The 17,256-nt window shown below is 38.2% G+C and overlaps 1 protein-coding gene across 1 annotated transcript; it reads right to left on the bottom strand.

Annotated features, from left to right (window-relative positions):
• Nucleotides 1-3,223: 3,223 nt before the first annotated feature.
• On the bottom strand, nt 3,224-3,988 carry LOC141690856 (uncharacterized). The gene has a single exon (XM_074495613.1). The coding sequence runs from the start codon at nt 3,986-3,988 to the stop codon at nt 3,224-3,226; it is 765 nt and encodes a 254-aa protein (XP_074351714.1).
• Nucleotides 3,989-17,256: the final 13,268 nt, after the last annotated feature.

Below are 17,256 nucleotides of genomic sequence, written 5' to 3'. Positions count from 1 at the left end.
GGCTGATGTTGGTGTTGTTTCTGGAGTGGACTGAAGGAATTTACGGATGAGCGTAAGCGTGAAATAACATTTATTCCGTAAAACCATATACCGCACATATAGAAAAACATATAAAAAAAACTGAGGAATCAAATCATACCTCGTGAATCGAAGCTTTATAAAATTGGAGTGCTAGCAATTGCTCCTCAGTGTGCACTCTACCGGTATCCACCAAGAACGATCCTCTTCGATGAACCTTTTTATAAAACTGAGCTTTTATAAAATGGAGTTTTGAGAGAGAGAGAGGAAGATGATGGAGGCTAGGGTTTCACAAAACCAAAATTGTGTGTGTTAATAATGAATGAGCCATCCATCTCATTCTATTTATAGGGCTCTCCTAGGGTTTTATAATATATCTTTATATATATTAACCCCCACATTTTATCTTCATAAAATGCTTTAATAATAATTAAAACTATTTTAATCATTATTTCTTTTCTTAACTATTTAGAAAATAATTATCTCTCATTATTTCATCAAAGAAAATATTCTTTTATGGTGTGACCCTATAAGTTCAATATTATGCCGGTAGTAGAAATAAATAATAATATACTTTTATAATTATTTACATGAATAATAAAATTCACTAAATATAATTAACTGATTAAATATATTTATTATACATCGTGAGTGATGCTTCTCAACATATCGCGACTATCCGGATAATATGAATTCACTGCTTAGAATATCAAGAACCTGTCAGTGACTAGTTACCGTACAATGAATTCCTTCTACCCTTATAATCCCGAATAAATACAAGGCATGGATCTCATGTCAAGCCTATCAAATTTAATCATATGATTTCTTATTCATAATGCAAAGTTCATATTAATGCAAATTAGAAACTCCTTTCTAATTTCATACACTCTGGCCAGATTCCAGAACTCGCATACTAAGATAACATAGGATATTCTCTTCCTATCTGGAAGGGGTAGATCCTCTATTGATGTTAACTATCTCAATACACAAATCCCTATGCTCAGAATAGACCTAATGGATGTCCTTGAGACTAAGGACTAAACCAAAGCACAGTTCATTATATATAAGATACCTTTAACGATCTCAAATCTAAGGACACTTGTACAACTATCAGTGAATAACTATTGACACGTGAGTAATCTCCATTAGTTGTTCAACTTATCGAGTCATGTTCAGTGAACTTATTCCCTAATAAGCACCTACATACTAGCTATAGTGTCACCCACAAATGCCTATGAGAACAGACATCCTCCTGAAGGGAGCAGCATAGTAGTACCAATCTTTGCGAATTATTAATTACCAGTTAGTAATCCTATGACCAGGAATTATTTAAGTTTAGAGTTATCATCTTTTAGGTCTCACTATTATGATCTCATCATAATCCATAAAAAGCTTTACTCTAAACTATGGTATATCTTATTTAAACACTTAAATAGATAGAGCCCGTAATAAAAACCAAAACAAGTCTTTTATTAATATCAATGAAATCAAAACAGATTACATAAAGTTATTCCTAAATCCTCATACGTGATTGGACTTAGGACATATCTCTTTCATGGATAAGGGTAAGGGATGAAGGAGGAGGTTCCAGGAAGGAGCGGTCCGGGGCTGGAGGAGAAGATTGCTCGTTTCATGGCTGGAATCTCAACTGAGGACCAGTGGAGGAATATGAATGACTCCGGATTTGATGCCACTATGAAAAAGTGTACTCGTCTCTGGGGCCAGGTATATTATATTTCTGTTCTTGTTCTGCTTCTACTCCTTTTCCTTAGAAGATTTTGTAAGATTTACATTTTTCTATTTGTAGCTTGGTAGCTATACTGCTGCTATATCTTACAATGATTTTAAGAGTGCCCGGGATACCATTGTTGATAAGAATTCAGAACTTACTGAGCTAAAGGATCAGATTTCTCTGAAAGATACGTCTTTGTCTGGGCTGAACAACATCTTAGCGATGTGACGACCCGGGCTCGAAATGCTGAAAAAGAAGCTTCTAACCTTAAGTCAGAATTGGTTGAGCTCCGGAAGTAGTTATCCGCTGTTAGACCGAGGCCGAAGTTGTTGAAGCTTTATAAGTCCGAGGATATGGTAGGGCAATTACGAATGCCGGGGCTCCGGAGATCGGGCGTTGCAGGATTATCGCCGAGAAGCATATAAACTAACCTGGAGGTAAACTAGGAAAGCTTTGTCTAGGAATTTATTAAGGCAAAGCAGGATATTGAAGCTGGGCTCGGGGAACCGGAGCCTTTTGACAGTCCTTGTTCTAATTTCCTCCGTCCAAGTGCTCCGGATTCCTAGCTTTTATCTGCATTGTGAATTTATTATTTTTTAAGACTGTTAATTGGTTTGTAATTGTAATATCGTCCGTAGCTCCGGGCTTTTTGGTCCTGTTAACTTTGATATGTTTGTTTTTGATTGCTTTTATTTTTGCTTTGCTATACTGTGTTTACCTTATAATATTTTTTCTAAGTTATTGTGGCTGCCCTAGTCTAAACTCATATTTGGTCCGGACTAGTGGATGATGATTTACTTAGAAAAATTATTCTAAATAAATATGTTTGCTCTAGTCCAAATTTGTAGTTGGTCCAAACTAGTGGTTGATATTTTAGTTAGAAATTTAGTTCTAAGTAAATATGTTTGCTATAATCCAGACCGATCATTGGTCTGGACTAGTGGTTGCTTCTTTACTTAGAAAAATAATTCTAAGTAAATGTGTTTTTGCTATAGTCTTTGGTTCAGACTAGTGGTTGATATTTTACTTAGAAAATTAGTTGTATGTATATATGTTTGTTCTAGTCCAAACTAATCGTTGGTCCGGACTAGTGGTTGTTGTTTTACTTAGAAAATTAGTTCTAAATAAATGTTTTTGCTCTAGTCCAGACTAATCGGTTGTCCGAACTAGTGGTTTTTTACTTAGAAGATTAGTTCTAAGTAAATATGGTTGCTCTAGTCCACACTCATTTTTGGTCCGGACTAGTGGTTGCTGTTTTACTAAGAAGATTAGTTCTAAGTAAATATGTTTGCTCTAGTCCAGACTAATAGTTGGTCCGGACTAGTGGTTGCTTTTTTGGATAAGTTTAATATATGTAATATGGAGAAATGCTTTTTATTAATCAAAAATTTCATTCATACAAAATATGAGGAAAAACAAACTGGTTGCTTGCCATATGGGCTACAATATTTTGGTTCCTTTGTTTGCTTTTTCCTATTTGTAGAACTTCGTTAGTCTTAGTCCATGCAAGTTATTGGGTACTTCTGAGCCATCCATGTTCAAAAGTTTGTAGGTCCCTGGCCTCAGGACTTCTTTGATCTTATATGGACCTTCCCATTTGGGCATTAACTTTCCAGTGTTTGTAAGATCTGATGCTTCTGTGTCTCGAAGAACCAGGTCTCCAACTTGGAAGCTTTTGACTCTGGACTTCTTACTGAAATGTTCCCTGGTCTTCTCCTTGTATCTCTCCATCTTTGCTATAGCTTGGTCCTGGACCTCATCGATTATCTCCATGTTTGTTCTGAGTCCTTCTTCGTTTGCTACTTCATCAAAGTTTATTGCTCTGTGAGAAGGAGATACTACCTCAATAAGAAGCATTGCTTCTGTGCCATAAGCTAGTTTGAATGGAGTCTCCCTGGTTCTTGTCCTAGGGCTTGTCCTGTAATACCATAGTACACTTGGTAGTTCTTCTAGCCATTTGCTCTTGATTTCTTTGAGTCTCTTCTCAATAACCCGGAGCAGGATTCTGTTGGTGACTTCTACTTGTCCGTTTCCTTGAGGATATGCTACTGATGACTTTTTGTACTTGATCCCGCGCTCCTGGTGGTAGGACTCGAATTCTGATCCGATGAACTCTGGTCCATTATCTGATAATAGGACTCTTGGAATCCCGAACCTCATCAAAATATTGTCCATAAACTTTATGAAGTCCTGCTGGTTTATGGCCCTCATCGATTTCGCTTCAACCCATTTGGTCATGTAATCAATTGAGACTAACAAGTACTTGAGATCTCCTTTGGCCCGGGAAAAGGGCCCAATGATGTCAATACTCCAGACAACAAGGGGATTGGAGATAGTACTGAGGAAGGTAGGACTGGGCTAATCTGGGACACATTGCTGAAGAGTTAGCATTCCTTGCATTTTTCACGAATTCTACTGCATCCTGGTGAATAGTTGACCAGTAGTAGCCTTGCCTTATGATCTTTATGTGCTAGGGCTTTTGCAGATATGTGATCTCCGCATATCCCTTCATAGACTTCCATTAACAGTACTTAGCTTCTTTCTGAGCCATACATTTTAGAATAGAGAGGAAAAGGTCCTAACGGTAAAGTTGTCCTTTTCAACGAAAAACTTGGCTGCTTTGGCTTTCAGTCTTTGAACCTTGCTTTGGTCTTATGGGAGATCTCCTTTCTCTAAGTAATTGATGAAGGGAGTCATCCACTTCTAGTTGCTTTCTATCTCCAAGATTTCTTCGGATTCAATAGAGGGTTTTGGAGTTCTTCGAAGTAGACTGAGCAGTCCAGATCTGATGAGTTCCGGACTAACTTGGATAGAATATCCACTTCTTCGTCTTCTTCTTGGCATATCCGGAGGACTTGATGCTTCGGGATTGAAGCTAGGTAACTTTGAACCAGAGCTTGATATTTTCCCAGAATAGGGTCTTTTCTATGTATTCTCCATTTGTTTGCTTGACCACTATCTGGGAATCGCTGTAGATTTTCAAGTCCCAGACTTTGAGGGTCCTGGATAGCTTCAGTCCTGCAATCAATGCCTCATATTTCGCCTGGTTGTTTGTTGCTGAGAATCCGAAAGATATAGCTGTCTGAAATGGTGAATCCCTCGGGACTTTTTAGTATAAGTCCGGCTCCCGACCTCTCGCTTGTTGAAGAACCATCTACTTTCAAGGTCCAGGCTCCTGGGTTTGTATCTTGGTTTATTTTTGGATCTATATTCATTGGCTCTGGTTCTTCTTCCGGGAAGTTGCATTCGATTATGAAATCTGCAAGTGCTTGAGCTTTAATGGCATTCTTGGGAATGAAGCTTAAATTGACTGGCTTAGCTCCACAGCTCAATTGACTAGCCTTTCCGAGACATCTGGCTTGTGAATTATCTTCCTTAGAGGCTGATTTGTGACCACTCTGATTTCTCTTCCTTGGAAGTAGTGCCTGAGTTTCCTTGATGTTGTGACTAGGGCGAAGATAAACTTCTCTAGTCTTGGGTATCTAGTTTCCGCATCTTTAAGTACTTGGCTTACGTAGTAAACTGGTTGCTGTCTTCCATTTTCTTCCCTGATTAGGGAAGCTCCGACTGCTTGTGCTCCTAATGATAAGTATAAGTAGAGAGGCTCTCCTGGTTGAGCTTTAGTTAGGACTGGTGGCTGAGAGAGGTAGGACTTGATCTCCTCAAATGCCTTTTGGCACTCCGGACTCCAGTTTACCTCTTTCTTGTTGTTTGCTCCCTTGAGTAAATCGAAGAATGGTAAGAATCTCTCTGCTAGCTTTGAGACAAATCTCCTGAGTGCTAGTAGGGATCCTTCTAGCTTCTGTCACATCTTTTTGGGTCCTGGGAGCCCCCATCTCCTAGATTGCTTTTATCTTCTCCAGATTTGCTTCTATTCCTCAGTTGCTAATCATGAACCCTAAGAACTTGCCTACTCCTACTACTCCGAAGCTACATTTCTCCAGATTCAGTTTAAGTTGGTTATTCCTCAGGTTGTCAAAACTTTCCTTCAGAACTTCTACGTGTCCTGGTACAATTGTTTATTTGGCAATCATGTTGTCGACATAGCACTCCAAGTTCCTCCCGATTTGGGACTTGAATATCTCTTCATGGATCTTTGGTAAGTGGATCCTGCGCTTGTCATTCCAAATGGAAACATCACATAAGCATAGACTGCTCTGTGAGCTATGAATGTTGTCTTAGGTATGTCCTTCAGGTTCATCTTGATCTGGTTGTATCCAGAGAAGGTGTCCATGAAACTTAGCATGATGTGTTCGGAGGTGGCATCTATCAACTGATCAATATTGGGGAGAGGGTATGGGTCTTCAGGCATGCATCACTCAAATCAGTGTAGTCTACACATATTCTCCATTTGTCGTTCGACTTCATTACCATGAAAATATTACCTACGCACTCCGGGTATTTAATTTCTTTGATGATTCCTGCTTTGAGTAACTTCTCTACTTCTTCGTCTATTGCCGTTTGCCTCTCCGGGGCTAAGTTCCTTCACTTTTACTTGACTGGCTTTCTGTTCGGGTTGACATCTAAGCTGTGCACTGTAATGGCCTCATGTAGTCCGGGCATGTCTCTTGGACTCTAGGAAAACACATCTTTGTACTTCCGGAGCAAGGACACCAGTTCTTCTCTAAAGATTTCTCGAAGTCCTGACCCGATTTTCAACATTTTGTTAGGACTGGTTTCCTCAATAATAATTTCCTCTGTTTTAAACGCGGCTTCGATTTTTTCTTGGTCTTTGGTCAAGACCATTTGGTGAATTCGGGCTTTAGAGTTCTTCTTTAAATATGTGCTGATTTGTTTTTATTCTTTGCTTTTGTTTGCTTGCATGGTAGGACTGGCTTGGTCTAGATCCTGATTTACCTTATCGACTACCCTTACTTGGTTGCTTGTCAGTTCTTCTGGACTTGGTATTGTTGCTTCTGGATCCGGAATTGATTCAATGAATTGTACTTCTTTTGTTGTCTCTTCCCTTGGCCGGGTTTGGTGCTTCTTGATGTTTTGCTGTTTGCGAAGGACTGTGGCTTTTCTTTTATTGTCCTGGTGGGTTTCTGCCAAGACTAACCCCTGGCTGTAGCATGTTTTAGCAACTCCATAATCTCCCTTTATTTCTCCGACTCTTGTCGGTGTTGGGAACTTGATCTTGAGATGGGAGATTAAAGTTATTCCATGCATCATAGTTAGAGCTTACCTGCCAATGATTCCATTATAGATGAAGGAGTGTTGATGACATAGAACTTGATGACATAAGTTACTTGGTTGGGAGCAGTTCCAAAATGACATGTAGATATAAGGTCCCTTGGATCGGGACTAAATTGTGTCCGAACCCATAGAGTGGGTCCTCCCGGAAATCATTTGAGCGACGCTCTCTAACTGCATTCGATACACTGTGTGCTTGAAGAGAATATTTACCGAGAAGCTGTTATCTATCAGCATTCTTCTTACTTCATTATCAAAGATGTTCAGGATGACAACTAAAGTTGCATTGTGGTGGGGTTGACTCCTTCATAGTCCTTACTACTGAAGGATATCACCAAATATGGGAGTCATTGGATTGAGAGCACTTCTTCGTCAAAGTTCGGGCTTCATGGTGGGGAGTGAGAACCTCTTAGAACCACATTAACTACATTCTTTCCTTTCTTCTGTCCCTCCCCTCTGTGGTTGTTGTCCCAGACCAAGTACTTGTTCAGGTTTCCTTTCTTTACTTGGTCCTCAATGAAGTAGTAGTGTGATAAGCAGTTCTCATTCTTGTGGCCAAGTGTCTCATGGTAATCGCACTGCCTATGGTAAGGCCTGCTCTCCGGGGGATTTTGCATTGGCTTCGGAGGATAATAAAAAGGATTGTCTTTTATTTTCTTCAAGATTTCTTACCAGTCCATGTTGAGAAGAGTCTGATCTGGCTCCTGCTTTGGCTCCCGGGACTATTTCGTGGGTCCTGGATCGCTCTTGGACTCCGACTTAGGACTGAGCCTCTGAAAAACTGGAGTAGCTTGTCTTTCTTGGTTCTGCTGGCTTTGCTTGAACTTCTTATTTTGTTGGTAACCCCCATTCAGTTGGTCATCAGAGTTCTTACTCCTAGATCCCGGGTCATCCTCATTTCCTGGAGTACATCAGTTTCCGTTATCAATCTGACAACCATGGAGTAAGCTGCTGTCAGACTTTGTGGCTACTTATTGATCAGTTCTACTATGTATCTTTCATTGTGCTCCAGATTTAAGTTTTTCCTGAAGATGCTCAGAGCTTCGCACTCGTCCAAGTTCGAGACCTTGTTGATTTCTTCCTGGAACCGGCGCATATAGGCTGAGAGGGACTCATTGTCATGCTGTCGGATGGTTTTCAGGTGACACATATGCATCTCATGTGTCTTGTTTGCTCGGAACCTCCTGAGGAATGTTGCGTGGAACTCCTTTCAACCGTGGATGCTTTGGGAGGGGATCCTGTTGAACCCTCTCTGGGCCTCTCGGCATTTTGTCAAATCGTGTAGTAGTATATCTGCGTAATCTTCTCAAAGTAGTTCAAGTATTCTTTTGGGTCTCTCAGTCCATCAAAAGAATCGAAATTGTAGTGCTTCAAGTCTCGCTGTCGGGGAATATCCTTCAAGGAGTGGCTGAAAGGAGTTAAAGTTTCCCCAATCTCTACTCCTGAGTCTGTGTCCATTTTCCTTTGCTATTCATAGATCATATCTTTTAGGTCTTTCTAATTCTCTTCTTCTTCGTCATCAGAAATCAACTTTGGAGTAGGATCCCTCTGGGTTCTCTTGGTCCTGGACTTGGCCAGTAGCTTTTCTTCTTTTAACTACATCCTTCTTTGGATCTTTAATTCGAGCTTTGCTTCTTCTTCCTTTCTGATTTGCTCCCGGATCTCTTCTAGCCTTTTTTGCTTGGCCGCTTCTGTTTCTTTCTTATTTCCCTGATCCTTTTTGTTCTTCTTCCCTTTAGCTCCAATTCGGTCAAAGAAAGATCTCTTAGATTGCTGGGAGTCCGCGGACTCCTCCGGATCTTCCTCAAGTTCGGCTTCTTCCCGGAGCCGGATTGCTTCTTCCAGCTCATTAATTGTGAGGTAGACCATGTGCTCGTCAGCCACCGGGACACTAGTGTACTTGTATTGGTTCAGTTCAATGAGGGTCCTGGCATCCCGTGTGACGACCTCAACCCCGGGGTCAGGAGTTGACGTCATCAACAACAACTATAAAATAAACAATTCAATAAAAAATATAACTACGACCCCTTTACCAAGATCTTTTCCAGGTTTAAGTATGATTTCGGATACAACTATCACAACACCAACTTACCCAAGCCCTTCTGTCACAACTAACTTAATACAGCAACTCAATAGACCATCTTTGGTCCAACACAACTACCTCAGAGGACCCTGACACGGAAGGAACTGGAACTCCGCCCTGACTACCGCGGAAGAGTCTCCTAGGCATCTGCAATACATATATAAAACATTCTACAAAGATGAGAAATCAATTGCTCAGCAGTACCATTATATGAATAACAAGTAAAACAGTTTATGATAAAACAGTGTTAGGAACAGAAACCATAACTTGTTCGCAAAAGTAGAGTAAACATTCTTAAACTGGATATTCAAAACTAGCATGCTCTGAAAAACAACAATATCCATCGTGTGTTGTGTATAATTACCAGAATTAAATCTAAGCATGCTATTTCATTTTCAAATCATCTGCCTCAACAAGTTGATTTGTTAATCAATTTCAAAACTGAATCAATCAAATCTATTGGACATTTAACGGGTGAAGATAGCTGATCAGTCTACCCTCACCGGACAGCGACTAACGACCATCCAGAATAAAGAATGTGTTCCAGAACTTGGGAAAAGACTAACTAGGTCTTTCCCCCAACACTGGACTAATCGGTTAAACAGAATGCCCAACCCAATTAGCCACTTACGCCTACTCAATTCCAATAGATCAACTGAATTCCCTTTTTCCTCTTTCCAAAGTTCCACGACATAGGTGGATCAAAACATTCCACGACATAAGTGGATTAAAACAGTCTCTTTATCCAGTTTTCAAAATCACTGCCATCAATCTCTTTTTAAAACCATTCTATCACAGCACACTATTCAAAACTTCTTTTCATTTTAATCACGTTTAGAGATAGGTGTTTTCAGAAATTACTTTTCCCCAGAACAGATTGGAAACAGTGATTTATAAGTACAGGGGATACGTAACTTAAAATGTTTCTGTTCTATTACGAGAATAAAATATTTAGCTATTTATATATACTGAACCATAAAAGAATGGTCAGGGGTACTTGCCTTGCAGAGCATTATAACTATCTCTGATTGACCTTGAACCGATTTAGGACACTCGGCTTTATCGCCTTACTATTTGACTATCCTGGATCTGACTTCAACGCTCAGGTCCTTCGCTTGGAACCTCGCTGCGCTTGTCGACTGATCACTAGGTTATCTTAGTTCGATATCAATTCTTGAGTCCTTCGACTAGAACCTACAAAGCCAAAATACCCTACGTTAGACGTCTAGGTATGCTTGAAATATCCTCAATACCAATTATACCCGACGATATCATACCCCAACTCGTAATTGTATCTCTTAATACCATACACATAGCAATCCGAACTCAAAACTCGACTCGATATTCATTTTCGGAAAACACATATACTCGTCGGTTTAGGACACAGGTTGCCAGTTATACTTTACAAAATATTTTATTTATAATTATATAGCTATATACATTCGACTGGTAATTCCGATATTTTACAGGATACGTTGCCGAAAGTCGGGAAGCGTCCCCCTTATTTATCGGACTACCGTCGAATAAAATCGACGTCTCAACTAACAACCATCCAACAATCAGTCCAATCAACTCAACTTCATAACCCAATCATAAATAAATACGCAATCCAAATATCAATACAACCTTTTAACAGCGGATACATATTTCTCGTTTCGAAAATAATTCTACAAATTAAATTAATATTTTAAAATTTTTAGGACTCAGAATAATCATCACAGCCCACCATGGGCTCGCCGAGGCTCATCGCCGACGGTGGCAAAATTTACGGGTACTCGATTAATTTCGGGTTTCCAACGTAATTTCACCGATTACAAATTTAATTTTCCGCACGAATATTCATATCACGAATCTTATTCAATACTTTATCTGCAGAAATAATTACATTGAATCAGAATCACAGGATCACAGAACTGAAACTACACAACAAGAACAACATAAACCCAACAGCATACACGCACGGTACATGCGCGCACTGCACACACACAATCCCCGCACATACACAACCAAGATACACAACACCATACACACACGATAATATACGCATATATAATTACGTATATATATATGACAGAGATCAAGACGACAATCACCGGAAGAGATGGAATCACGACAGCGACCAAAAGCGGCGGCAGCAACTAAGGACAACGGGGGGGGGATACAGAAGGGAGAAAGAAGAGAACGGGGTGGGGAAGCATAGAACAGGGGGTACATCCCCTTTGTTTGTTTTTTTTTGAATAATGCTTCTACTGCCACGTTTCTGAAATCACACAAAAACTTAACATGTCTCCTGCATTCCCTAATTACATGCTTAATTTGACCCGAAATTTGCATTTGACGATATAATTCTACGAATGAATGTTAATTGAAATAATCTTAAAATATTTTTAAAATTCCTAAAATATTTAAGACTTAATAATATAATATTTTTATAATTTTATAAGCATTTTTGAAACACACGACATACCCGCGATTCGAATTTAAGGGATCGAGGTGCACACAAACAATTTCAGAAAATTACGAGAATAGTCTTAAAATGTTACAAATATCCCGAAGTTTATAAAAATATAAATTTCGAAATTTTAAAACAATTTTTGAAACATAATTTATACCCGCTTTTTAACAATTGACGAATCAACGTGTGGGTAAAATTAATCCCAAAAATTTCCAAAATAATTTTAAAATTCTCAAAATATTCCAAACTTATATAAATATGAGTTTCGTAATTTTTGAAGAATTCTGGAATTAAATACGGATTTTACAATTAAATGCAATCAGAAAATCATACAAGGCTAAATAATTAATGAAATATTGATTTCTAAATTTTATAAAATCCCAAAAATAAATATTGTAATTATAAAACCATAAAAACAATTTTAGAGATAATCTACATATTTATACAAATAAATTTGCATTAAATCAACTTTTACAGGAGAAAATAATTCAACACAACTCCAAAATTAATTACGCGGACAACACAGTACACCATAAATCACACATAGATAATAATCAAACAGCACATAGTGGTCAAAACCAATACACACATTTTATTTATTTAATAATTTTCATAATTACATATTTAAATAATACAAAAAGATTTTGTCCTCAGAATCTGATCTAACTAAACTAGTGAGGATATTTTTCAAGCATATCTGACTCTAACTTCCAGGTAGACTCTTCCACTTGAGGATTTCTCCCAATAATTTATTTATATGAATAACTCTTTCCTTGAGACTCGCTCTAAACGATCTAGGACTGGATCGATTATGCCACACAGAACAAATATGGATGAGAGCCCATTGGCTCGTAATCAACGACTTGCTTTACATCAAAGATATATCACTTTAGTATTGATATGCAGAACATATTATATATATATACTGCAACTGCAGCAGTAACACCAACTCATAGACAATTTTACCCCTATTTCTTTATACCTCGCATGGTTCTGTACATTTAGGACTCTACTTGCTCCTTATATTCGAACTTAACCAATCTCTTTCAAGGTGAGACCTTTACCTGTACCACGATCCTACTATATATTCATATTCTTTCGATGCAAACCCACTTTCTTTCCTTGTCTATCCCGAGCGATTCCAACTCTTTTCCGAATCAACACCACTTTACTCTTGATGTACTGAATTAGCTCAGGACTTAACAATATCTCTACTCCCACTTTCTCTCAATAGAATGAGGACCCACGTTTATGTCCATACAAAGCTTCGCAAAGTGGCATTCTCTTACTAACATGATAACTATTAGCATAGAAAACTCAATTCATGGTGGGTATTACTTCAGCTTCTTTTTTAAACCCAATATATATACTCTCCACATATCTTATATTATCTGAATCTTCTCCTCACTTTGACCCTTCGTCTAAGAATGATAAGTAGTACTCATTTTCAATTTAATTTCCAAACATCCGAATACTTCTTATTCATTCTCATCCGTCAAAGTTAGAAAGCAATCTCATATATTCATTTCTTATCACCCTCAGGTATTCGAACTCTGACTTTTACTCTTTTCAAATTCCTCAGTAATCTTAATCGCATTCAATGCTTCTCTTCTACTCAAGACATCTGTCCCTAAATGGACCTTGCTTGGTTGGTAGTTACTCAAACAACCGGGGCTCATAAGACCAGAACTTCATTCTTTTAGAGTTTAGTATACAATGGATACTTTTCAACCCTTTGCGGCCATCTCTTTAGGTGTTCAACTTGACATTCCCTTAGTTTTTGAATGGGCGAGGGTGTTATCAATAAATACAACTACACCACCCAAGTATTCCTAATACACCATGTCCCTTTTATACAACCGATACACATACTACTCCACATATTATCACCAGAACTTACAACGCTCATAGTCCATTCTAATCGCAATCTTTGATATGTTCTCAGGTTGGATCTTAAGTCAATTCCCGAGAAATAACACACTTCTTGAATTAGGTCGGATAAGTATTCAATTCTTAATAGGGTTTCGTCATTTTGTTAAACTCCCGCTAATCAGTACACAATACAGAATACACCTTGTCTCATTATTCTTTCATCTCACAATTTTAAAGTCTCATTAACTAATTACTTGATTCCTACTGGTTCATATGATCCGGGGCTTTTGACACCAGCCCGACTCTGTACATTAACCAATGAGAAATTATCTCTTATGTTTCGTGGTAATCCTGATAAGTCATTCGATAAAACTTTTGAGATCTCACTTATTGTCTGGATTCTTTTCAACTTAGGTGCTTCCTCGTTATTATCTTTTACATGCGCTAGTCACACCTTATATTCTTTCTAATGCCCTTGGATACTCATCCTATTGTTAGCTTCCATAGATATTACTATTCACTTCTTTCGGTAATCAATCAGTGCCCTGGTTCCTTGTTAGGGTCTTGAGTAGTTGATCCTTTACTCTTATTATAAGTCTTAGTCTTGGGTGCACTAGACGTCAACCCTTTTGATGCACTACCTCCCATGTTATCTCGGGAAATGCTTCTACAGTTCCTGGCAATATGCACCATCTTGCCATAGTTGTAACAGGTGACTCCTGGGTTTTCCACCTTACATTCTGACATGTAGTGTCCTTTCTGTCCACACCTGAAACATTCAGTATTTGACTTACACCTTCCACTGTGCCTTTTACCACATTGCTTATACTCCGATATTGGTGACTTGACCGATTTGGCTTGATTAGAGCTGGATGAGGTGTTATTAATCCTGTTTAAAGAAATACTTTTCTCTCTAAATTCTTCATTCTTAATCCTTCCAACCTTTTCCTAAAACTTTTGGCTGGATCCTTCTTGACCTGATGTTTCTTCTATTTTATTTATCTTTTGCTTCTTATCTTCTTTTTCTCTAGCGGCTAAATTCTGATCAAATTCAGTTACTAAGGCGGCTTGAACCACGGAAGGATACGTCTTGAATTGTGTTGTAATGCCACCACTCCACTACGAATTTTAGGCTTCAATCCTTGTTGAAACCTTCTTGCCTTCTGAGCTTCAGAACATACATAATCTGGTACAAACCTAGCCAACTCTGTAAACTTAGCTTCATACTCAGCTACACTTCTGTCACCTTGCTTCAGTTCTAGAAACTCAATCTCCATTTGATTATGTACACAATCTGGGAAATACTTTTCCAAAACCAACTCAGTAAACCTAGCCCATGGAATAGGGCTTTCTCCTTCTAACGCTCTGGTTGACTCCCATCAGTAATTCGCTTCATTTTTTAAAAAGTAACTCGCATAATCAGTCTTAAGATTATCACTTACTTGAACAAGATTGAAAGCTTTCTCCATCTCTTTTAACCATGCTCCAACAGCTACTGGATTAGGTTCACCTTTAAACTCGGGAGGTTTAACACTCTGGAAAGATTTAAACTAGCACTTTGGTTAACTCCTTGCTGTTGTTGCTGCAACAGTAGTTACTGTTATTGAACCTGTTGGATGAACTGCAACTGTTATTGTTGCTACTGGCGCAACAAGTCTAGAATTTCATTTATAGCTGGACCCTCCGTAAAACTACTACTATTTTCTTTAGACTGGGTAGCTTTCTTGGGTGGCATCTTCCTGAAATATTTAAATGAGTTTATTCAAAACATAACAAAAATATTTGACAAAAGATATCACTGTTTAAATGGTGCACCTGTATCAAGAAAATGCTTCCCAATCACAGTACCCATGTCTTTAATATCAGGGTCCATTTACAAAAGAAATTTAGATTAGCAGCACTAGTAACAATAACAACAATGATAGTAGCAAAATCAATAACAGTACAGAAAAACTGAAATATAAAGAAACTAATCACCGTAGCATGGCTCCTTAATACAACACCAACTGACTAACTTCCCATCACTACTCTATTACCACATTAACACTAATCTGATATACTACGGGACTTGGATGGCTATATCAACCACCAATTGCATAGATCAAACTGGTAAATCAGATCGACTTAAGGAATGCTGGACTCTTCTAGGCACCATAGTCTAATTCCAACCAACCATTCTTTTAAGGATGATTTCTCATTACCCACAAATAATTCCTCAACCACTAATTTACTCTTCCCTAGGCTATAACTCTATCATTAGGTCCTGAACTCTCGCGGTTACCATTATTTTAAATAATATTCTGATATAGGACTTTCATTCATCCTGACAGTCAACTTTTATTTACTCCCAATAATCAAGACTATCTAATCGCAGAGGTCACTAAAGGAATTTATTATCATGAAATACCAAATGAAATTTCAAAATCAAGGAAATCGAATGAGAAGGAATAGTAAAAAAGATGTAGGTATGACTGAGAGCAACTATAGAAGTACATAAGATGGCCAGTCTTAGTACCACACAGTTCATAACACATAACTTGGCGGCGTCCCACCAGACAGATAAATGGTCAACTCATATGCATTGTTTGCCCCAATCAACCGAAAAAGTCACCAAAGAAGGAAACAATATTTAGATAGAAAATTCACAAATAGTAAGGGAAATTTGATTTATAATAAATCAACAGAACCTTAAGTCGCTTGCTTCAGGTTTGACTTTCTTAGGGATATACAAGCATCTTGTTAGATGATAAACAATTATTCTAGAAGCAAAAGATGTCTCAAGAAATACGCATAAGATTTAAGATATAACAACAGTAATGATCCCCATACTTCATAAAACTTGGCTGTCATAGCAGCCACTAAATATTATCATTCCATCTGAACACACCCGGGTCGCACACTTGGTCCACCAACATCTCTTGACGTTAGAAATGATATATTTAGGGATAATATGGGCGTCTCTATGGCTGACACACCAAGGATCCGAGCAAAAGCTGAATTCTCGCGATCAGACTCGTCTTTATCGAGAGGAAAACTAGAAATCTCTATTGGATATTACCATAACACATATACAAAGGAAACGTATTCTAGGTTAGGGCAGTTCCATCCAATCCTCAATAGACGTCGGGTTACGTCTCTGAAACCCTTGACTAAACTCATAGACCCGCTCCTCTGATTGAGTTGCTGACTCACATCTATATATAAACCTTCATATACTCTTTGGACTTTATTCCTAACCTAAATTAAGGACTCAAGCCTGTAGCTCTGATACCAACTGTGACGGCCTCAACCCCGGGGTCAGGAGTTGACGTCATCAACAACAACTATAAAGTAAACATTTCAGTAAAAAAAATATAACTACGACCCCTTTACCAAGATCTTTTCCAGGTTTAAGTATGATTTAGGTTACAACTATCACAACACCAACTTACCCAAGCCATTCTGTCAGAACTAACTTAATGCAGCAACTCAATAGACCATCTTTGGTCCAACACAACTACCTCAGGGGAGCCTGACACGGAAGGAACTGGAACTCCGCCCTGCCTACTACGGAAGAGTTTCTTAGGCATCTGCAATATATATATAAAACATTCTATAAGGGTGAGCAATCAATTGCTTAGCAGTACCACTATATGAATAACAAGTAAAATAGTTTATGATAAAACAGTATTAGGAACAAAAATCATAACTTGTTCGCAAAAGCAGAGTAAACATTCTTAAACTGGATATTCAAAACTAGCATGCTCTGAAAAACAACAATATCCGTCGTGTGCTATGTATAATTACCAGAATTAAATCTTAGCATGCTATTTCATTTTCAAATCATCTGTCTGAACAAGTTGATTTTTTAATCAATTTCAAAACTAAATCAATCAAATCTATTGGACGTTCAAGGGGTGAAGA

The sequence above is a fragment of the Apium graveolens genome, chromosome 10, assembly GCF_009905375.1.
Source record: "Apium graveolens cultivar Ventura chromosome 10, ASM990537v1, whole genome shotgun sequence".
NCBI classification, from domain to species: Eukaryota; Viridiplantae; Streptophyta; class Magnoliopsida; order Apiales; family Apiaceae; genus Apium; species Apium graveolens.
This window is presented reverse-complemented; position numbering and strand designations above follow the sequence as displayed.

Excerpts from the sequence above, each read along its gene's own strand:
- LOC141690856 (XM_074495613.1), bottom strand. The coding sequence starts at position 3,988 with ATGACCAAATGGGTTGAAGCGAAATCGATGAGGGCCATAAACCAGCAG.